Genomic DNA, 23,981 nt, shown 5'->3' on the forward strand with positions numbered 1-23,981 from the left:
TATTTTGATGTACCATGTGTGAAAAAATTCATGCAGGCAAGACATTGAGGTCCTGATAATTTAATTTTGGAAGATTAATTTTCTATATACTGATAATATATACACCATCTTCGTTAAATGCAAAACAACTCATCCAGTCATCTGAATTAAAATTTAAAATTTACACTGTCTGTCAATAATATATGTATATATATCAGATTAACTCTTAACATAATAGCTTCCCTTTTTCAAAGTGTTTGATAATCAATCAATGCATTTCCAATCTGAAAATCCCAAATCCACAAGAGATCAAAATACTAAAACACTTGTCAATCACACAAAAAAAAAAAGTTATAATACTGCTAGTGGAGTATTAAAGTAAAACTGTGAAGCAAATTATTGTATGCCTATCAAATTGATGATAGTGCTATTCATTTGCTTATTTAAGGTATATGATGACCAGCATAACTTTCTCCAGCTATATATGTAAAAATCTTGCGACTTGTACTGTGGAAACCTCTCAAACTGACCAATTCTGGAGAGAGCCATAATTATCCCACAATGTAGATAATAGTCTTGTGATAGAGTAGAAGAACCTACCATCCAGGTGACTCCCAAGAAAAAAAGATCTCATTTGAAACTGAAAAATTCCCAAATATATTGGGCTTTTAGTTTTTACGAGATAAACTAAGCCCTGGTGATTCTTTTTTAAACTTTTTTGCAGAAAATGTGGAAAGAAAATGAGAAAAGGAAGGATGTAGTCACCATTGTTCCACGTCCAATAGTTTGGATAAAGTGGCTTGCCATCATATTTAACTTTAAATGCCCAATTCTTCCGTTGCAGCCGGTGCAGGGCTGCAAACGAATCAAACTAATCGTGAGTTGATTCGATTAAAGTTCGATTCGAATTCGATTTACGCGTTGAGTTCGTGCCAATCTAGTCGAGCTATCAAAGTCAAGTCGAGTATAAAGAAACTCAGTTCAATAGCTTGTGAGTTGAATCGATTATATATTTTATTTTTTATTTTAATAGTGAAATTATATCTATATCTAGTATTTTTATTATTTATTAGGGAAAAATGAATATTTTATTTATTTTTAAAAATAATTATTTTTATATTTTAAAACTCTAGTAGGCTTGAATTCAAGTTCGGCTGGATTCAAATTTAAGATTGAACTCAAACTCGAATTTTATATTGAAAGTTCATCGAGTTTGAGATTGATAAAATTGAGACGATGCTCGGTTTGATTAAGCCAAAGTTCAACTTGACCCGACTAGTTGCAATTTGCAACCCTATTCAAGTCATAAATAATTTGGTCCTACATAGTACAAAAATTCGTAAATTGCAAGTTTATGCACTCAAATGAGAAAAAAGGACATATTTATTGCTAGCTAGCTTATAAACAAAGAATGTCAATATGCAGTGCTATTACATGAGTAATTAAGGTTGCTTTACCTCCATTGAGCTACAGAATTAGAGGGTTGGTTGCAGAATTATTCGGAGACTCGACAAAGCATCAGAAGAGTGATCTTCCAGCAGCCTGATCAACTGTAAAATAACCTGCATACTGATTTATGCTACTAACATAATCTGCCTGCTCTGGTAATTTGTAGAATTTTTCTGCATGGTTAATGTCACCGCAAGAATCTGTGGCAGAAGAGTTCTTTGATTTGATTGACTTGAGGAAGGATTGAAGATTGTCTATTTGACTAGCATAATTGAAGCTAAAGAGCATGAAAATGAGTTGTGATATGCCCTTCCAAAGAGAATCTTCGAAGGCAAAATTCTTAACCAACATTTTAATTTTGATCATTCTAAAACAATTTGCTAAGCAAAATAGAATTTATCGAATTTTCTAACTTCATTGGCCAAAATTGTTTAAATATAATTTTTGGAGGGAAAATCAACAAAGTTAAAAACATACAAGTACTAATAATACAATACACCCCCTTCACTTTTCCATTCTTCTCTTTTTCCACCACTGGCCTGAGCAGCAGATTTTTTTTACTTTCCCAAAATTGAAACTTTTTGGTACCTTTTTCTTTTCTATAACAAATTTGTTCCTAAAATCACCAATTAAAGAGCCCTAATTTGATCAATTCTGGAATGTTACTCCACAAAATGTTCAAATGTAAATCAAAATTGAGCTGAATTTCGAGTGTAGTAGTATCTTGGTTAGCAATTAGCACCACCACCACCACCGGAGGCCATGTCAATGGCGGTGGAGGCGAATATGGTGGCGGCATTGTTGGAGAAGCTCAAGGTCGATGATCCATGGGTGCAACCACAACCATGGGAATCAATCCCTTCCGAGAGCGGCCGCCGCCAAAATCCTTCGACTTCTCGTTCTCAGTCCTCCCATGGCCTCTATCCCATTTCCAATCTCTCCGTATGTCTACATCCAAATTGTAAATGTATTTGGTTTCATTTTTTATGTGATGTAGAATATTGTATGGATTGTGGGATTGATTAGTTGAAAGTAATAGGTTTTAAGTTTTAGTTTTCATTTTGATTTCAGGCATTTCTTTTGAATTATCATTATTTTGCGAAATCATGTAGGTTTAGGTGGTAAATTATGTGTTTTTGCTTTCGTGTATTGATTGGTTTGAAATGTAGGTGATTGATTGGTAAAACTAGAGAAATTCTTGGCCTTGTTTGTTTACTTGGAAATATGGGCCTTTTAAAACTGGGATTATATGGAATTACAAACATGTAGTGTATTTTTGTTGTTTGGTATTTTTGATCTTTCTGCTAATCTAAGTTCGATCAAATGGTTGCAGGAGTCTAGTTTAGTGAGGTTGGTACTGACTGCTCTGCAGGGGTTAGAATCGGCTCTGATTGCTGTTGACCAACTCTCTGCGCTGTTTTGTTCAGTTTCAGCAGATAGAACTTTCCATAGAATCTCAAGTTTGTGGAGTAGGTCTTCGAGCACTCGTTCTTTGGGAAATTTACTAAAATCCATTGGCCAATTTGGCTGCATTGTTTTCCTCCTCCACAAATTTGTTGCATATTTTTCTCATTTAAATGCTGATGGAGATTCAGGATTACAAACAACTCCGAAGGAGGTTAATGGAGAGAACAAAGCACAGTCGGAATTTAAAGGCAGTGTTGTCAATCAGGCATTTGCAGTTGCTGTGAAAAAGATCTTAGATGGCTATATCTCTGCCCTGAATACAGTACACACTTCAGTGAGTTTGAGGCGTAATTTGAAGAACTCTAATGGTGGCTGTCTAACAAGTGTTGGTGATACTGAAGTTACAGTATTGGAGGTTTATTTGCATACAAAAGGGCTAAGAACCCAGATAGAAGCCCTTGGAAATATTTGTCAGATATGTGATACAGCTTATAGTTTCTCGCTATCATCTTTTGAAGATTTAAGTGCTAAAGCAAACCTGGAATTTGCCAATTTTCCAAGAGGTGGTACTTTGTTGACCTTTCTGTATACACAACTAAAGGTCAGCAGTGTGTAACAATTGCATTAGTTTACCTTTCAGTGAAAGTTTTAATGCTTAAAGAGTTAGTCTTAGTTGGCCTAGTCCTTTATATCTGTTCTTGCTTTTTGATTGCTCTCTTTTGGTATGAAATAGGCTTTCACACTCCATTCTAGCTTATATATCAACTGCCAGACTACTTGAGATGGTTTTTACTATTCCAATTATCATGACATAATAGATATTTTGAAGCCCATTGATATTCTGGAGATTGCTGTTGTATTGATGGTGGTGCTGTGACACTGGCATTTTGTACACTTACCATGATGCAGTAACAGAATTATCATGCATGATCTTGCTTCAATTTCATGTTTGCTGCAATGCTGCTTCATCTGATTGATATTTATATTGCAGGTTGTTGATCCAGCTCAGATTGTTCTACTCAAGTTTCTTTTTCTCCAGGCATTTGAACCATACTATCATTTTATTAGGTCATGGATTTATGGAGGCAGAATGAGTGATCCATACAAAGAGTTTGCGATGGAATATGTTGATTATCTACCGGGTTATGGATGGGCTAATGCTGGAATTTCTATGGAATTCCCATTAAGCACTGTCAGGGTAATGCTGACATTTGTTATTAAGAACCTTAAGATCCTGGGGCTTCCTTTTGTACTACCTCAAATTGATTGATGGTCTGTATCTTATTATATCAGGTCCGGGATGGAGTTACTTTACCATGTTTTCTTGAAGATTTTTTGATTCCACTTCTCAGAGCTGGTCAGCAGCTTCAAGTTGTAATGAAGCTGCTTGACTTGTGTTACAGTCTTGGCACATATAACAATGCTCAAGAGGAGATTCTTCCTTTCTTGGATGAGTTTTCAAATGAATATCCATTTTTTGCTTCCCCATTGACATTTGACAAAGAAACCATGGGAAGAATGGCACTTGCAAGAAGCAGTTACTACCAAAGGATGCTTGAAAAAGTGGACAATGTTCTAACTAGATTTGGATTTAGATCTCAAAAGGTATACATGTAGTCCTTCTTACATTTCCTTGCTTTCTGGTTATGGCACCATCTAAGTAGTTGCTTGTGTTGAACATCTTTTTACTTTTATACGGTATCATCTCATTCCTATTGTCATCTCAAATGCTCTGTTCAAGTAGGTTCTTGTGTTTCTATGTATCAGCCCTTTTTCAGGAAAATGATCTTCATGTAATTTGTTCCTTATTCAGGAATCTCCCTACACTATTCAGTTCTTTTTTTCGAAAAACCATGGAAGAAATCCAAAGCATGCAGAGGCTACGCTGGATGATAACTTGGTTCCTGCTGTAATGGAAGAGTGAGATTCAAATCTGTTAGTTTTCACCACGCTACATGTGTGCATGCACATATACATATCTGTGTGAAACTTGTTTTTTTCTTCTCCTACTGTTCATCTGTTCAGTTTTTTTGCATGCACACATCCCTGCAAACAGTTCATTTTTTTTCAAAGGGTGAGATGCTTTGAATGTGAGTCTGATGCATTTACAAGCAATATTTTTTCCAATTATTTATTTATTTATTATTATTAGTATTATTTTTTAATTGATATTCTACTCCTTTAAGTGATAATGCTTGAGGTTTTCTGGAGCTGTAGCTTTTGCTTTGAGACATATTTCAGTTTTTAAAGGTAGATATATCTGATGCTCAGGGATGCCGGCATTTTTCAAAATGAGGCTTCTAGCACTGCAGACGAGTTGTCGTGTGCGGAGGATCTGTTGGAATCATCTGAATCATCATCTCTTAACAGTTTTGACGAGCACAATGATTCTGAACAGATGCCTAATGATAATATGGGATTTCAACCAAGTTATTTATCTTCTGTGAGCTTCAGCTTTGGTTTATCTGCTGAGAATTCAGTATGGAAGCCTTTCAAAAGTGAGATTTCATGCTTCTCAGAGAATTTTTCCAAAGTAGGTGAAAAAACACAGGAAGCTTGTCATGGCATGGATTCCTATTATGAAGGATCCAATATGAACAGAAATTCTTCCACTCTTCAATTTGCAGAGCAGAACTTGTTACTGAGTGCTGAGTCCAAAATTATCAACATTGAACCTGATGAATGCCTGCGAGCTGGCTGCATGGCTGACAGTCTCTCCTATTTGAATGGAGGAAACAATAGTGGTACATGGTTTGATATGACTGGTTCAGCACTGGAAGTGAGAAAGAGCATGCTTGGAGAGTGCAAGGCAAGCATGTTAAATTGTAGCGACACTACACTCCCAAGAATTGCTATCACAGAAATGACGAAAAATAGGCACCAGCATGGAGATGGAAATTGTGCTTCATCAAATTCGTTATGTGTGCAGCCATGGACCTCTAAATACAATACGAGTTTGCTGAGTATGAACCCAACTTTGATGAAAGGCTCTTTCATTAATAACAATGACATGCTTGAAGAGAGAGGGTTGAAGTATAAAGATCCTTTATCTTACTTTGATTTCACATCTGTGAGAGATCCTTGTCAAGTTTGTCAGGAAAAGTTGGCTTCCACTTCTGGACGTGAGTGCGGATTCGGAAATTCAATACCAACTGAGACTACAGCTGATGCTGCAATCATTACAAGTGATTACTATTGTAAAGACTGCATTAACAAGGACAAAGAGGAAAGGATGAAAAGATCCCTGGTTTATCTCTCATCACATTCAGTGATGGATAGGGGGAAAGATGCCTTATGTGCTGACCTTACTGGTGGAAGTGACTGGGAAACTATACTTGCTTGTTTTGGCACCAACACTAATGTTACTGAAAAAGGTTACAGGACAAGTTCATCGGCTGTCTTTGATATGCCGCTGGATTATGTTATTGAAAAATGCCTCTGGGAGGAGATTTTGCTTCAGTATCCTCATGTTTATGCATCATACATTTTTTTTCTAACCAATGTCTCTCCTTATGCTGCCAAAATGATTTATTGCTTTATAATTGTGTCCCCTTTTTGCTAATTTTAGGAGCTGCTGCTTCAGACATGCATAGAGTCAAATGTGCTTAAATGTTAGCGATGCTAGATTAATAACCTTATGTGGCATTGAAGTTTATAGAATGTTGCTATTATATGTTTGTGCTGTCAGGAGATCATTAACTCCATAACTCAACATAATAATAAGTAGAAAAATTGATTTTATTGGCTAGGTGCTCCCACTTATTCTCACAGATGAAATATGACTCCTAAACTTTAATTTTTAACAGTCCTCGTTCCATATGGGCTACTGTATGCTATAAATTGAGATTTGATTATAATCACTTAATGGTGCATATTTCAGCTTCTTACACTAGGTGCATGAAATTGACTATGAATAGTAGTAATGTTTGCTCAAACATTCTAACATGTTGGGTTGCGATTCCAAAATTAGAAAATTATATACATATCTAGTGGTGTATACTCTATTTACCACTAGAAGTGACTGTTTCCATTTTTATTAATAGTAAATGAAAGAAATTCAACGAGTAATTTACTCTTATGGAGTAGATTAACCACATAGGGAGTCAGATTTGTAAACTGATTCTGTGCATAACTGTTATTTGTATTCATGAAATCCAAGCAACTGAACAAGTGTCAAGTACCTTGTAGTTTGCATTGATTGCATTCATAACTGGAGCTGGTAGCAGGTTACATATTAGCCTTTTGAAATGAAGAGGGAAAGTTATGCTAATGATATCAAAAATATCTCCCCAGGTCTCAAAAGTGCTTCTTCATTATTCTCTTATACAGAAAGTTTGAATCTTTTTGCATAGAATGGTTAGTACATTATATGTTCTGATATATGAAGCATATATATTTCAGCATAATGGCCCTTTTAGAGTTTCAAGATTGATGATTTAGATAGCAGTAACTTAATATGGCCCCTGTACTCGAATATCAAGCCATAGGAGGCATTTTGATGTGGTAAAGTACTTTGCGTGAAGGTTTTCAGAGATTGCCCCTTTTTCCTTCCACGTTTTATCTACAATATTTGTTTAGTTGTTCCTCATTCACAACTGGTTTCTCCTTTTTCCTGTTAAGTATCCACTATAGAGTTGCTATATACAGGCTCTCAAGTTTTTGTGCTTTGCTGAATCATACTTGCCAAACACTAAAAAGGAAGAAAAAAAGAGGGAAGAGGGAGCTTGGATGTTTTGTGGGAATATCTTCTTTTAACGTGCTAGAATTTGAATGAACTCAATTCATGGATTATAGAGCACAACATAGACCATAAGGCTGCAAATTTTTTGCAATACATAAAGAATCGTAGTCCACATGCAATGGATGTACATTACAGAATGATTTGTTTTTCACTTGTTTAAAACTTTGAGAAGACCCTCTCACTTCTACCACAAAAGGATGAATACAAAGAAATGACCCATATAAAGAAGAAAAAGGTAAAGGACATCAACTTAGGAATGGGACTACTCCAATGTGCAGATTTGAGTGTTGTTTAAATTAATTGAACATGTCTGGATAGAATTTTCACAGAATTTATTCTGATCCGTCTTCAGTTCTTTGGAGGATTAAACAATCTTGGGGTAGGAAACTAAAGAAAGGAAGTAGATGTATCATTAAGGTCAACCTATTTTTCTATATCATTTATCACATCTTTCTTGTTACCCTGTCAATTTTAAATTCTGCCATCATTTTCAATTCCCGCAAGCATGGTGTTTCCGAGTCAGCTTGTTGTACCTGGTCTCTTCCTTTACATTACTAGGTATAAGTATGTAAGCAGGCTAACACTCAAGTTGCTTGAAGAAGGATTTGATTTGCAAGAGCATCTGTTAGCACTGCGGCGATATCACTTTATGGAACTAGCAGACTGGGCAGATTTGTTTATCATGTCTCTGTGGCATCATGTATATCCTTTTTATTGTACATTTAACATTCTGCTTATATCCTTTTTATTGTACATTTAACATTCTGCTTTATTATTTTCCCTTTCTAATTCCTTCTCTTTTACAAACCAGAAGTGGCATGTCATGGAAGTTGATAAAAGAATTCTAGAAATCCAGGGGATACTCGAGTTGTCAGTTCAGAGGTCTTCATGTGAAGGAGACTTTAACAAGGACCGTTTATATGTTTATATCAAAGGAGATTGTGTGATGCCACTTTCAGCTTCTGCCAAAGGTAAATGCCCTACATCCTGTATCAGTCATACTAGCATAGTTTCAGTTTTTTGCTTTTGCAAATCGTTATAAGTTTCTCCATATTTCCTTGGTCATGGCTAACTTATATAGTGTTTTAATTATTTCTGTTTTGTGCAGGAATACGGTCATTTGATTTTTTAGGTTTGGGGTACAGAGTGGATTGGCCTGTTAGTATCATTTTGACGCCAGATGCATTGAAGATTTATTCCAACATTTTCAATTTTCTGATACAAGTCAAGCTTGCTGTTTTCTCTTTAAGTGATGCATGGTGCTCATTAAAGGTATGGGTTTCATAAATGACCTTGTTCTGCATGCCTTGAAGTATACACTTAATGCTTCTTTTACTGTATCAATTGAAAACTTTGTTGTGTTACACCAAGTACCATTGCTCCACTTATTGAATACATTTGAATAGGCATAATTTCTGCTACTTTCTGTAAATTGAAGTTAGCCAAAGAGTGCACCTATCTATTTCAATTGGTTCATAATGTATATATCTGCTTGACTCGTTCTCGGCCAAGCTAAAGATCTTTAGATAGATTTCTTCTCTAACCATAACAAGCCTAGCAAACTGCTTTTGCTCGGTCATGAAAATAAATTCTTCTTTTCTCGTCTGATTTTTATTTCAAAACAGTGTTTCTGGTGAATCTCAAATAGTTAGATTGGAATTGTTTACTACTCTTTGAAGAACAAGTAAGAATGTGGAAATGTACTGTGTATCCTCTAAGAAATTTCTGTGCGACCCTATCATAATCATTATAATGTCTCTATATATATAAAGCATCAGCCTGATGTTAAAAAAAGTTGTCACTTTATGTTTTGCCTGTGTTTTACCCTCCATTCAATGAATCGCTAAGAAACTACCATGACCCATGGCTGCTCACAATTATATTTATTAAAAAAAAAAAAAAGAAAAACATCCATAGTCATATTTTCAAAATCATTACTACCAATAACTTCCATACATTTTTAAAATATTCATCAAATTTTCTTTAAATATGCATGCACATAGGGTGCGCCTTTAATACTAGTAGAAAATAAATACTCTACGTGTTGCATTATCGGTTATATAATGATCGCAAGTACGCTGGATGTCAATATAATTTGGTCAGACTTGATGGTCCACAATTAGTTGTCAATAATTCTGTCAGAATTTGGTCAGGCATGCAAATAGGGATGTGACTGCTAGTTTGGCATTATGGCCTGCAAAGTGATCAGTTCAGCAATTTAGGCCTAACGTTGCCAAAGTTGTGGAATATTTTAGCATTCAGGACAAAATTAGGAATGTGACATGCTATCCTTGATGGAATGCTGAACAGTAGAGTTCGGCTTCTCTCGAGCACTTAGGGAACAGAGTTTGATCACCCAGAATATGGAAATGTTTCTTTGCTACCATTTCGAATGAATATGAATAACCTTGTGCGTTAGTAAAGCTCTGTACATATGAAGTAGATAAATTAATTTTCTGATTGCTGGGATTTGTGTGCTATCATTTACTGATAGAATAAATGAAAACCACAGACTCTCTATGTGTAATTTAGTTTCAACTTTAGAATGCCAAGAGTAGCACTCGAAGTAGCAATGGTAAAAAATTTTCTGATTGTGCAACTCCAATTTGCTAACGCACTTATGGATTTCTGGTAACATGCTTGAGGTACACACTTGAAGCAATGGATGGAAAATTGAGCAGGGGCACCTTTCTTGTCTTTGGTTAAGCCACAAATGGATTTTTTTAGGTTTTCTTAAATGTGAACCAGTTTCTCTACTGCCAAGTGGTTATTTCTTGCCCTACTTTAACAGTTGGTTCCAGATTTGGATCACAAGACAGCTCTGCCAAAGGGAATATGCAAAATACCACTTATCTCCAATTCGGAAACCCAAAAAAAAAGGGTTTTGGAAAACCTTTTGGCATTTGTGTCAAAGTTAGCAGGAGGCGGAACACATGTAATGTTACTTGAATTTTGGGTGACTCTAAGAGACTGCCAACAAAATGTCTGAAGCAACTGACAATCTGCATTACTGACTGTTTGGATGCATTGATGTGATCCTGGTTTGATAGATTTCATTGGATACTTGCGATTTTTGCAGCAATTTTTGAACATTGAAAACTGTAAATGACATTAATAAAAGTACTTTTATGTCCATTGACAGATGTCACTGCAATCTAATGCTAGAGGTATTGATCATATGATCCTTAATGTTGTTATGAAATTGATTTGCAGGACATAGTAAAGTTGACTAGGTGGAGTGAACCTTCTGATCGGCTTAAGCCTACTCTTCAACATATTTCTGCTTTGACTGAAACCAGGTAAATTCAACAGCTTTTAATTTGAATTTTGTATCTGCTTTAACATCTTTCAGAATAAGAAAATTTGTGGTATTGGAAAAACAAATTATCTGCATTATCAAAAGAGATACTCAAAAGAAGAAATAAGTGGGGGCAACTTCTATCCTAATCAATCTGTGGAAAAGATTCTGAGATTGAGCTTCATGCTTTTCCCTATCCTTGTTTACACTGATTGGATTGCTGTATGGTTGGCTTTCTAAATTTGTAGTTTTGAAAATTAAGCTGACAATAATGACTTCAGTTGGTGGCTTTTAGTTTTCTAGAGTCTTGTGATTATGAGGCTTCACAATTTGGATTTGGGACTGATGTTTTGGTGTAACCTGTAATTGACAGATTTCTCCAGCATAAAGTTTGCTTGCAAGATTCAATTTTGCTTTGTATCAAGCTGTAATTTTGTTTTCAAACGAGTATCATTCAATGAGGAAGACTGTTCTAAAGCAAGATTAGGCTTTTCTAGGCTAGAATTGTGAAGAGAATTTGATGTGATGCTATGTGTCTCTTTCTTTGGCATGGATGCTTCTTTAAGAAGTTCTGTTGTACTACAAAACAGATTCAGATGAAAGGGTTTTGCCTTACCCAATTGACTGGCCTCTTATTTGCACTCCTTTTCTTTTTGGTACCTTGAGTGTTTCTGTGGTTAAATAAGATGATGGAAGGCTTCTGCTTCTCCTGTGGTCAAATTGGGGAGGTATCTTGATCATTCTTCTTCTCAGAGACCGGAAAATATGAGGCCTGTTTGTTGGGGCTATTCTGTTTAATTAGACTCTGGAGTGCATAGTTACAAAGTTAGATAGTCATTGATACATTTTGCATTGATTCAGAAGAGTTAACATCTCTATTTTCTGCAGCCTGTCCAATTTATTGTTGATTGAGTTCAACGTGTGGAACAAAGAGGGCATTAATAAACAAATTAATCTGGTGACTTATCACATATAATTGTTTATTTTAACCAAAGATTGAAAAAGGAGAAACAAAATTCTCAATCATGTTCTAGTGTCTACAAGAAATATGTTCATAATGAAATTTGAACTTATAATGTGGTCATTTACTGTTATTTGCCATGCCTACTTATGTATATATTCTATTTCATTTCAGATATCAAGTTTTTCATTTCATAACCACACTGCAGCAATATGTTCAATCAAAATTATCCCATGTATCTTGGCGCAAGTTTTCAGACTCTCTTAAGCACAAGGTTTGTCTTAAGTTATTGTCCCTAAGTCTGAAATACACACATGCGCGTGTGCGCATGGATGTATGTATCTATTATGTTTTCAGTCATTAGATCTCCCTCTCACTGTCCATCTCTGTGTGTGACTGCAGTTACCTATGCATGCATACATTTTTAGTTTTCTCAGTGTATCAGAATCTAGTTATATACGTTTATAAAGTCATATGCTGTATTCATATACTTAAATGATTTACATGAAGTCTCTTCTATCTTTTCTGGAATGGCGTATAATAACAACTGAATTCTTCTGCATAATATGGACTTCTAGAAGGAATGGTACTCCAATATTTAGCTCCGCTTTCTTCTTTTTCTTGATGATTTTAATTTATTCCATCTTTGTTCTAACAGACATTTTTCATATATCTTATGAAATGTTATTAATTAATAGTAGATTATTCTTACAATGAATTGGCTCAACAATGTGTCATGGGCAGGGCTTTTTTTCCGTCTTGGTACTTTAGAACAGTTTCAATTAAATGCTGGAATTTCTGCTAAGAATTTTGGAGACACTAGTTGTTGGAAATGGCAATCAATGCCAACCTCCGTGTAAACTGAATGTGCTGGTTGAGTTCTTTATTGTGTGAGTGGATACCAACATAACGTGACGACAGCTATGAATTGGGTAAAAAGTTCAGTCTGGGCATGTATACAGTGCTATTTTACATGACATTAATGTGGCATGAGGTTGCTCAGAATGTTTAAGTCTTGAAGGGGGATTGGTTTTGTGCTTTGACCAAGGGTCTTTGGTCATGCATTTTTGTGGGTTTGACCAGCTTAGTCACCAGGAGCATAGGTGCAAATTATGATGAGCAACAATCAGTGACATGTGCAAGGTCTCAGTGGCTCAAGACTGGAGGAAATGGATTAGGCAGTTCATTCCATAGTGCCATTGCGGTTGTAAATATTATCTCAGATGTAATCCTCATAATTATTGGCAGGAAAATGAAATATAAGGCTGGTGGCTGTGTCCATGCTTCTTGCTGTATGTTGCCTTTTAAATCCTGTCTTGTTTGGTTTCTTGCTTTTGCTAAGTGCTGAAAAGCTAAGGCTCTGCATGTGTTTTAACCGTGTAGTTCATGATGAATCAGGTAGTCAATAGAGAATGTTGTTTGGGACATGTTGTAACAACTCTCATGTGTTTGACATCTTATGATAAACATTGACAAAGAAATATCATTAGCATAATAAGCCTCTCAAGAAAAAGGTCACTGAATGGAAGTTAGTCAATCTATTTTACCCCTTGTGTTTTCTTGGTTAATTTCAGATTTTTCTTTTTCTTTCTTTTCTTTTCTTTTGAGGTAAAATGGACTTTAAACTTTTAGAAAACAGTATGGAGCAATTGATTTCCACCGTATGTCTCTTTTCCTTTCCAACTCATAGAAAAGGTATATTTTATCTGACTGGTACCTGATACAAGTAGAAGCTTGTCATTTATCTGGTAAGATGTCCCTTCTTGTATATGAGCAACTTGATGGGGGCACAGCATGATGATATTCTGATAGTGGAAAACCTCTATTTTCTTTTTTGCACAAATTGTGCTGTCTGATTCTTATAGCAGCATGCTTTGACGTCAGTCTTCTTCTTGAATCATGGATGACTTTTATTTGGTCCATCTGTTGTCTATCTTATAGGATGCTTTGTTCAAACAGGTCAAAGATATTATCGACCTTGAGGCAGTGCATATGGAATATCTCACTGAATCACTGCATATGTAAGTTCACACAATCACACACTCCAAACACACATGCACCATTTATTGAATGTGCATGAAAGTATGTTTCTGTCTTGTCTTGTATTGCTAAAGCAGTAAAGCTTTGTTTACGGATGACATATAAAGCTTCTGGCAATAGTTCTTGCTTGTTCTTAGATGCTTAAACTCAAGTTAATTTTCTAGTTCTATTACATGCAGTTGTTTTGAGATAATGTCCTATGCCTCTTAACTTATGTTCTTAACTTTATTTAATCTTAGAAAAGATTACTTTGACAAGCTGCCTAGAGGTGCTATTGCAAAAGAATTTTTTGCTTGGTAAAATTTAAACAGAAAAATGCCCTTTAGTGGTTCAAATAATGTTTACAGAATCAGTTTTATCTGAGGAACTTTGAAAAACAGAGATATACAGGACACCACCCTTCTTTTTGTGCATAAGATGTTAGATTATAGTACATGGTTGGTTAATCAAGTGAGCTTGCTTTGACTGGTAGTTTTCATTCAATGAGTTTCCTGCTTTGAAGTTATTGCCTACTAGACGTGCAAAAGTGTATGTAGCACATCCTTACAATAAACAAGAATTAATACAAATAATGCTGTGTGCTTCCTCGGCAGACTCCATACTTCACCTCCTCGTACCCCCTCTGCTGTGTGCTCTCCCTCTCCCACTGCCCTTCTTTCTCCTCCATTTCCCTGAAGCCTTTTCCAAGTTCCCACTCAACTTTTGCACCCCTTGCCCATCCCTCTTTCGCTAGTGTCCCTCTTCATTATCTTTTGCTCTCTTGCTGGCTAGTGTGGTGGCACTGATAATGGTGATTTATGATGGAGGTGATGTTGATTTGTGAGGATGACTGGTGAGTGTGGTGGCAGTGACTGGGCAAACAAAAAATAAAAACAAAAAAAAAGGGTGGAAAGAATAATCCTGCTGCATAAGGTGCATTGACATCTCCTATTATGTTAGGCGTATTTTCTAGCAACATCTGACTAATAATATGCTTAGTTGATGGCAAATAAGAATTAAAAGTGGGACTTGCAACCTGCCCACGTAAAATGGTTTGCAAATTTCAAGTTATAACCACGTAACATGCACCTTGTTCACTAGAAGTTTCTGGTTAGGAGTTTTTGGACCTTTTGTAGCCCAATCTGCATGCAGTTGGGAGGAGCAGTGGTGTATAAACAGTATATCTATTTTCTTGATGGACAAATTTTGAAATAAAAGTAAATAATGCAATTTGTTACTTATCACTAGGTGCCATTTGTTTTTCTTTTCTATTTTTAAGGGACTCTCGGCTCTGGTGACACTAGTAATTTTGTTGTCAGTCTTTTGTGTTTCCGAAATAACTAATGTCAGCATGCATGAATGACTTTTTAGTGCTGAAAATTCATCAGCTTAGATTTTTTGCAACTTGTGTGGAAAAAGTTGGCAGTAATTAATCTTAAGTTTTGCATAAAACGGCCTTCTGGATTCATTGCAATGATTTTGCAGATGTTTCTTATCTGATGAATTACGGTCAATTGCTAAAATCATCCAAAGCATTCTACAATGTGCTGTTGACTTTCAATCTTGTCTGAGTCAGTGCACTTTGGAGGTTGGGCCCAGCGGAAAGGACCCAGAGCTTCGTCAAATTGACATTGTACAGGTGAATTTTCTTATTTTCATCCTTGTTCTGCCAAAGATAGTGATAATAATCTATGTTCTTTCATTTAAGGACTAGAGCCTAGAGTATCAATGGAACTTGAACATTTTAGGACTTTAGATTATTAAATGGAACTGTCATATCATCTGGATATGAAACCAATTCGAGATTGTTACTTGTTTTTGGTGGTGAACTATAGATGAGAATCTGGTTATGTACTTGCAGGTGCTGAATATTAAGAAAACATTTGCAAAGAACATCAACGATTTGTTTTTGTGTTACCGCAAGTCACCAAAACATGGAGAATTTGGCCTTTCACGCTTCTGGGACTATCTCAACTATAATGATTACTACACGGAGGGTAGGGGTAGACAACTAGAGCATGGTGTTCTTTACGTTTAACACACTTGGATGCAGTTCTGAGCGACTAGTACCACAAAATGTCCGCTTTGACAGTTGCTCAGCTGTTGGCTAAGATAAGGAGAATAGGACAACCACTTTGCATTAGGAGCTTGCTTGGTAGTTGGTTGAAGAGTTTGCTAACAGGCTTGGTGAGATCAGTTTGCGAAGTTCCACTCGTTTAGTTATTAAGAGATTCGATCCATCGGAGGTGGGTAGTAAATGTCTACAGAGATGGGCGAGTACATATTACTAGGAAGATGTTATACTGTATTCTTTACAAAATAGGGATGAACTTAGATGCAAACTTGGAGCTTCAGAAATCAATTTTTTTTGCTTTAGTTTAAAATTGGATATGGTTGGGTTTGACATATTGTAACTTTGTTGTATTAGTGTGGACGAGCAGGTCTTCCATGAGACTTAACAAAATGTCTTTGTTTTTCCTACTCACAATACTTGGAAAGCAGAAGGTGTAAGCTGCATGAGTGTTTGTATGGAATGTATCGCCTGCTAACTTACCACTTCTTTGCTTCCGTTCTAGATTTTCTTCTCATGTCTTGTTTTGCCAGACTTGTACATCAAGAACTAGCATGGCATGCTTTGTTCCCTTGCATTTATGCTAATGCCTGCATCCTGTTTAGGTATAGGGCTGTGGACGTATTTAAAGAATTTGACTGTAGACTTCACTAGGGTTTTGGGTTAGTAGGGTTAAAAGTAACTTTCAGATGAAATACACATCAGGATTGGGGATGAGAGTCACTGTTACCAGATGCTTAATCTCAGATACAAATAGATTTTAAACATTTAGATTATAACATTTTCTGCAATATAATATATGTACAGTGAAATTACAGTAATATGTTGCATTCATAATAAACCAGAAGTAGAGTTTCTCTACTTTAGCCATTTTCAATTTTAATCCATCCTATAGTTCTAAATTGGATTCAATACCAATCTGTAGTAACTGTTTTTGCTTTTCTTCTTTGAATATAGCACTTTTTCCTAATTATTCCTTGAACAAATGGCTAGAAAACATTCTGACATGCATTATGCTGGAAGAAATTCGCATCTCTGGTGGAGGTGCTTTAATGTAATTGTTTGGAGTTGGATCCCTCACATGAAAAAGAAGCAAGAAAACAACAAAGATTGTCTTCTTCTGCCGATGGATTTGTTTGGATAGGTTATTATTTGCATAATTGTATTTACTTATATCATAAAAGTTTTTTTTGCTTCTAAAAAAAAATAAACACGTTTTTCAATCATTTTTTTATCTCACTTATATCACATAAAAAAATGTTATAATATTTTTTCGAAAAAACTATCACAAATAATTTTCTATTCAAATATATTTCTTGCTTTTTCCTTGACGGACATGTCACGTGCATAATATAATATTTGCAAAGTTTTCTTGGTGAAAAATGTCATTATACGTTTTTTCATAATATTATTTTCTTGTCTTGATTAGATCAATAACTTTTCGAGTGATCTCAATGCTTTACTTTTCTTAGTCTTGATATTTTTTTTCGAAATGTTAAGATAATTTCATTAATAGGAAAAACTTTAAAGCACGAGTAAATGTTCAAAGAACTGTACAAAATGTGTTCAACAACATTAAGAAATAACGCCTTCCACATCCAAAAGAATGCCTAAAACATAGGAGCCAATTTTTCCACTAATACTATCTTCATTAACTAAGTAAAAAGGGGCACAGTCGGAACAACGTTGTTAAGCTTAGGATGTCCTCAATTACAGTTGCCATTCTGCTATCAAGAGGTCTTCGGTATTTAAGCTGTCTCAGAAGTTCTTTGTTGCGAACTCCACTGTTTTTCCACTGCGTTGCACAAAACTAGTTTGATTGCCACAGCTTCATCAATATTTTTATTTCCTGAGCTACTCTCCTTTATTGCCCAAAAGGCATACTTGTGTGGGCAGCATCGTGGCTGTAACTCCAACTCCGGGTAGTGCTCGCCTTTGTTGACTTCTTGTTGCCACTCTGAGTCTTTTATATCATGTGACCAAAATGGACTCAGATGATGTAGACTCTTCCACTTTACACTCATCAATGATTTTGCTTCTTCATCTCATTGATTTGAACCTTATCACCTTTTCCTTCAAAAAAAAAAAAATTGTCACCTTTAAGCAACACTAGATCTTGGTAATATTTCGGTATTCAATATCCAAGAAAAGTTTGTGCAAGTGAAAGTAGAAAAGATGGGACAAATAGCAAGCCAACAACACTTACTTGGATTTAAGTTATTTTAGGGAAAAAAAAAACTTACTTGGACTTAGGGTGTCTTTTACGTTTTCATGTAGGATAAACACTCCACTCAAACATTTCAAGAGAAAGATTTTTTTTTAAACAAAAAAAGTTAAGGAGATTTTGCTGCAAATTGTTGTTGATACTTTGAAAAAATCATTCAAAACGTCCCTTATATTTCGTCAAATGAATTTTTTTATCCTTCACTTTTAAAATATTAATTTTATATCGCTTATAAGTTCAAGTTAGCAAAATTTAGTCTCAATCTAAGTTTTTGACTAATTTTTTAGCTTGAAATCACTTCGTCACCTATATGTAGTCATTTTTTATGGATAAAAAAGTTAGATTCCACTTTTTTAGTGATAAAAATAATATAAATTGGGTCAAATCCCACTTTTTTAGAGAAAAATAAATATGGTTTGGATTAGATTCTGTTTTTTACGGATAAAAATGGATATGAATTGGGTCATTTATTTAATTATAAATGGAATCTAAACTTTTTTGCCCCTAAAAAAAGATTATGTGTGATTCCTGTGATGAATTTGAGGTAAAAAGTAATTAAAAATTTATGTTGGATTCAATTTTTACTGACTAAGGCCTTGTTTGGATTGTATTTTTTTGAATTTTTTGTAGAAAAAATATCGTAGCGATTTGATATTTGTGAAGTAAAAAGATGATTGAAAAATGTGTTCACGGTTCACGGAAGACGTAACAAATTTTTTTTGAAAAATAACAATCCAAACACACCCTTAATTTTATAAGAAATGTAAAATTATTATTTTAAAAGTGAATAATAAAAAAATTTTATAAGAAATGTAAAATTATTATTTTAAAAGTGAATAATAAAAAAATTTATTTGGTGAAATGTCGTGAGGTTGTTTAGAACATCTAACCTAATACTGTTGACTTTTCTCAGGTATTCCCTCCCTGATACGGTACACGTGCCGTGCTCATGTGTATTGACAGACCGACGAGTGAGATGTTTATGTCTGACTCCCACTTTTTAAATTACTAGTTTTTTTGGCCTCGCGCGCTGCGCGAGGTTGCCCCCAGTTTGTGTTAATCAAAATTAAATGATGGCGAGTAATTTAGTATAAAACACTTGCATACTTAATAATTATGATGTGAGAGAATCCTTTTCCTGGTTTATTAAGTCATACTCAATACACCAGGGTGGCTGATATATGAATTGATATCACCTGTTGTCCTCGTCATGCTAGATTCGCATATGTTAAATGCACTTATAGCCATAATACGTACACCTTGATATCTACCACAGTCATGCTTAGCACTCGGACTGGCACGTTGCTCACGTCTCTTTCTAATCCTTTCTTCATACGATTCTTCTAAGCTTGCATATTTTCATCGGCGACTCATTTAGAAAAGCTCAACTATACATATGTAAAAAGGTCTGAATAAGAATGCATAACCAACTAAATTATTAGCACAAACACAATTAATAAATAAATAATAACGTTTGTACCTCCAATATGCTATCAAGAATTAATAACATATTCATTAACATCCTTCAGTGAACCATTGCGCTGATTTGAACGCTCTGACTCATTAGGCCTTTCTTTACAAGGACAAAATCACGAAAAGGCAAAATAAAGCAAAGAGCTCACCTTGCAAAATTAGGAAATGGAAGCTTTCAATTGGAAGAAGAAGTTGGCCCTGAGACAATGGTCCACATAAATGGAGGCAAAAGTTCACGTAAAGAACACAAATCAAAGCATGCACCACATAAATAGAGAATCATCTGAAACTCAAATCACCGGAATAAAACAGGAGATCTTATTACCCTTTGCTAACTTGGAAATCTGAAATCAAAACATCAAATCACCAAACAAAGGTGAGTAAGAAAACAGAACTTAAAAAATAAAAAACAGAATGAAATATGAACACAGAGCAGAAATTAGCTGCTACGGAACATTTATAACCAAGAAGTGACCAGCCCTATTCAATACCATCATCATCCTAATTCCCAAGTCATACATTGGCATGAGGAGATGCATTTTCTAACTATGATTGTATTGCTTTAGACTCTAAAGACAGTAAATGTTCCAACTTGTCCAAGGCTACAAAAATATGTTAATGATGGTAAACTTGACTTAAAACAAATAAGTTCCCTCCAATATGAGTTCTCTCTATCTTGGTTCTAAACGTGGTAAACTTGGTTTAAAACAAATAAGCTGTCTCTATCTGCAATCCTTAGAACACCTAGTATAAGCATGCAACATTTTATCTTAATTAAATTCAGAAAGCTAAATCTGGCTTTAAGGCATTTTACAAATAGGTTTTGGGCACTAATTAGGATGGAGAAAAATACTACAAAGAGTAAACAGAGCAGAAATTAGCTGTTATGGAACATTTATAACCAAGAGGTGACAATCGCAACTGTATTTGATTGAATTCAACTTTTCATCCATTCACAATATCCATCATTTTCCATGGTTAATGATTCTAGAGAATGAAATGTCTGAAATGAGAATGAGTTCTTCAATCGTTTAAGTTGCTCCTGAGATGAGAGTGTGTTCTGTGTTTGTTTCATGGATACCCAATTAATTGGAGAACAAGATCAGAAAACCCAAAAAATGAAGAAACTTCACCGTGCTTTTCCGATGAAGAAATTTTGCCACCACAATAGTGGTGGCGAACTCTGCTCGGCAACAATAGCTCATCCCTATTCCTCGAACAAGACCCTGCCTCTCATTTTTTTCTCTTTTTTTTTTTTGTTAATTTGGTTTGAAGAGACAAAATATGCAAGGGAAAAAGAAATCATGCAAAAGTGGGGAAATCCAATTGTTTTAAATTCAAGAGTTAGCTACTTGCGTGAAATTTCATAAGTGACTTGGGACAAAAACTGACTTCCTTTCCTGGAAAAAAAAGAGAACCAAAAATTATACATTTAACCCATCAATCATGCTGAACGCTCTTCTGAAGTGGCCTGAATTTAACATCAAAGAATCTTTGGAACTAATTTCACTACCATGGCATATTTCAACAGTCTAAGCTTGCTCAGACTCAAAAAAAAAAAAAGTATAGCTAATTGTCAAAAAAAAAAAACACATCATCTTTTCTTAGCTTTACATTGCATAAATTCAGGGCTAACAAGTTCATATTGTTAGACCACCATTCATTTATTGAAGTTAGGAATGACACCTAGACCAACTGTAATAACCTCTCAATATGTTTAGAAAATCACCTATATTTTTCTTGTTACTTGGTTTTGGATAGAAAAGTTAGTTGTAATGCCTCTGGAATACAAATACCTTAATGTAATTAGTTTATAATAGTTTGTCTCTTGACAACCTAATTAAACTCATTCAAAAAAAATTGAACTTGCAAATTTGATGTTCAACACCTTTTAATTTGATTAGTTTCCTGCGTAATTTCTAATGTTTTAAATCTCAAATATAGAAAATGAATTGGATATATTCATAGGCTAGATTACAAACTACATTAGCTAGACCCACAAAGTAAAATAGGAAAAAGATAAAACACATATACACACACACAAACACAAAGTGAAACAGAAAGTATGAAATGCCTGGCCATGTCTTACACAAGGAAAATTAAAGAAAGAAAAAGAGAAAAATAGCATCCAATTGGCCTTCCATATATTCCTTTCTGTTCTATAGCTTTTCTGGTTCTTTTTGGAAACTTATTAGTTTATAATGGATTAAACTATACAGATATTATAATAAGAGAAGGTTATAGGAACTGCAAAACCTGTTAGGTGTTGTTTACGAGAAGAAAAATCAATTGCTCCAATACATTATAAATGAGTTGTTAAAAAAATGACAAATTAATGCTCCACCAGTTTTGATATCAAAGAAGTTGTTGCTCAATATAAAAATCTACATCTGGCTACGTCAATTTTGCAATAGTTTGCCAACTTGTTACAAAAGATTTGAAAGGTATTTTATCTTCAACAGAATCTAAAACCAAATGAATATTTCGAAGTGGTTAAACAAAATGCTCATGGGTTTGGTTGCCAATTCATGTACTAATCACAAATCAAGAACTACTTGGTTTCTATCCAAGTGGACATTTTCATTGGCTTGGGTATTAAGCATCGAAAGTCTCTTACTTATTTTCTTTATTCATAACCGTTGACAATGACACCAGTTTTTTGGCTCTGCAATATTCAAATTTACGTGAACCATATAATGTACTATGTAAACACAGGAAGGGAACCATAATATCATAACAAATTACAAAAAACAAAAGAACAAGCAAATACCATATCACAATCGAAACATGCATTGATGAAATTACATTAAACCAATCCAAAACATCATACAATTTTCTGAAACAGAGAAAAACTAACACACAATGATTGTAGATGTTAAATGAGGACATATAGCGAATATATGGTGTGCACGTCAAATAAGTTTGAATGACCTGTCTAAAATACAGCCCTTAATCATAAAACAAAAGACATCAGCACAACAAACAAATCACATCAATGCGACCTTCAATTATGATCAGCAAATTGATAAACTCAAAACCGATAAGCTAATAGAAGTAGAGTGAAAAGTTCACCTTTCAAAACCATCGAAAGTTCACAATGCTCTTTTGGTGAAGAAATTCAACGACAATGGCGATGGCAGTGGCTGTGGTGGATTCCGGTCAGCAGGCAATGACTCCTCCGTGCTCCTCGGACTCCCTTTTTTGTGGCTTTGCTATTACTTTCCCCTTCTTCTCTATTTCTTGTTTGCTTGTAATGGGATGGAGTTAGAAAACTTGTATGCGTTTTTAGTGATGTGCATCAATGATTCTTGGAGATGAAATCTTTGAGATAACAGTAGTGGCGTCTTCATAATTTTAGCACTTAAAAAACAATAACCTGCTGCATTAGTTAACCCAAAGGTCCCAAACTGAAAGAAAACATGCGTAAAAAATGAATGGTAATGAGGTTTTCACTAACCGCTTCCCACCCCTCCCAAGAGTAGTACCATAACTTTTGATTCACAGAACCATAAACAAAACTTACTCCAATGCGCAGGCTCCATAAATATTGAAAGAAAAGAAGCCAAAGTACAGCATATAAATTTCCTGCTTGCTTTCGCTTATCCGACGTACTCACATCCAACAACTTAAACTGAAACGGGACCAATCATGTTAATTGCCTATCCTACCCCGCTCTAACAACTGGTCTGGTTTTTTTTTGAATCACAAACTTTATCCTCTAAATAGGAGAGGCCTCTTGTCCGTTACTCCTGTGTTCAGTAGGGCAAGGGAGTAAGACACCAAAAAGGAACAGATGCTCCACCAGCCTTATTCCAATTATTGTTTCATGGCACCATGCTTAACACACCGAATTCAAAATCTGGCTAAAAGCAACAAAACTGTCGAGGTTGGCACTCCAAACTCCGCCGATCATAGGAAAATCGAAGATCTAGTTTTGCACAGACTAAGAAACAAATGAGACACAGTAATGGAGATTGCAAAGCCTTCGCGCAGCGGTTCTTGCACTCTTTCCAGAACACTTAGGTTCAACTATGAAGAAAGACGTGGTGTAGGAGACAATTCAGTAGGAAGAGACGAAGGAAAAAAAAGCAACTGGCAAAGAAAGCTAAGAAAAGAATGAGAGGGCAGTGGAAACTGCCAAGCTTTCTAGCAACGGTTCTTGTACCGTATCATAATCCACCGCTAAGCGTGTCCCTATGCGAGGACAACACGCGGGGTACGAGCAGAATGGAACGGATGGAAACAAAGCCACCATGCGGACACCAGCGAAGCGAAGGCCATGCAGACAGTTGATAAAAGTGAACTCACCGCCCACAACAACTCCACGTGGATAGCAACAAATTTCCAGCAATTTCTAGC

The 23,981-nt window shown here is 35.3% G+C and overlaps 1 protein-coding gene and 1 long non-coding RNA gene across 10 annotated transcripts; one reads left to right on the forward strand and one right to left on the reverse strand.

Moving 5' to 3' along the window:
* The first annotated feature begins 2,039 nt into the window (after positions 1–2,039).
* Positions 2,040–16,174, forward strand: LOC113725507 (uncharacterized). Of its 5 annotated transcripts, XM_072056424.1 has the most exons (15): positions 2,040–2,370; positions 2,762–2,897; positions 3,024–3,436; positions 3,827–4,033; positions 4,129–4,440; positions 4,649–4,755; positions 5,107–6,294; positions 8,135–8,276; positions 8,388–8,547; positions 8,685–8,848; positions 10,790–10,875; positions 12,010–12,109; positions 13,795–13,856; positions 15,340–15,493; positions 15,716–15,970. In XM_072056424.1, the coding sequence occupies exons 1-15, from the start codon at positions 2,191–2,193 to the stop codon at positions 15,890–15,892; spliced, it is 3,588 nt and encodes a 1,195-aa protein (XP_071912525.1). In that variant the 5' UTR covers positions 2,040–2,190; the 3' UTR covers positions 15,893–15,970. The 5 variants fall into 5 exon arrangements, with proteins under 5 accessions (XP_071912525.1, XP_071912527.1, XP_071912520.1 ...); XM_072056426.1 differs by having other exon boundaries at positions 2,762–3,436; positions 15,431–15,493; positions 15,716–16,174; XM_072056419.1 differs by having other exon boundaries at positions 2,762–3,436.
* A 1,303-nt stretch (positions 16,175–17,477) lies between these two features.
* LOC113725531 (uncharacterized) lies at positions 17,478–23,981 on the reverse strand. Of its 5 annotated transcripts, none has more exons than XR_011817339.1 (3): positions 19,772–23,885; positions 19,346–19,690; positions 17,478–17,998 (listed from the first exon to the last, which is right to left on the reverse strand). It is a non-coding gene; the product is annotated as an uncharacterized lncRNA (long non-coding RNA). The 5 variants fall into 5 exon arrangements; XR_003457356.2 differs by having other exon boundaries at positions 19,346–19,537; positions 19,630–23,885; XR_003457357.2 differs by having other exon boundaries at positions 19,346–19,537; positions 19,772–23,884.

The sequence above is a fragment of the Coffea arabica genome, chromosome 1e (assembly GCF_036785885.1).
Source record: "Coffea arabica cultivar ET-39 chromosome 1e, Coffea Arabica ET-39 HiFi, whole genome shotgun sequence".
NCBI classification, from domain to species: Eukaryota; Viridiplantae; Streptophyta; class Magnoliopsida; order Gentianales; family Rubiaceae; genus Coffea; species Coffea arabica.

Bases quoted from the DNA above. Each gene is read 5' to 3' on its own strand.
- LOC113725507 (XM_072056419.1), top strand. From the start codon at position 2,191: ATGTCAATGGCGGTGGAGGCGAATATGGTGGCGGCATTGTTGGAGAAG. The intron at 3,437-3,826 runs GTCAGCAGTGTG...TTTATATTGCAG, and splicing joins TTCTGTATACACAACTAAAG to GTTGTTGATCCAGCTCAGAT. The intron at 4,034-4,128 runs GTAATGCTGACA...TTATTATATCAG, and splicing joins TCCCATTAAGCACTGTCAGG to GTCCGGGATGGAGTTACTTT.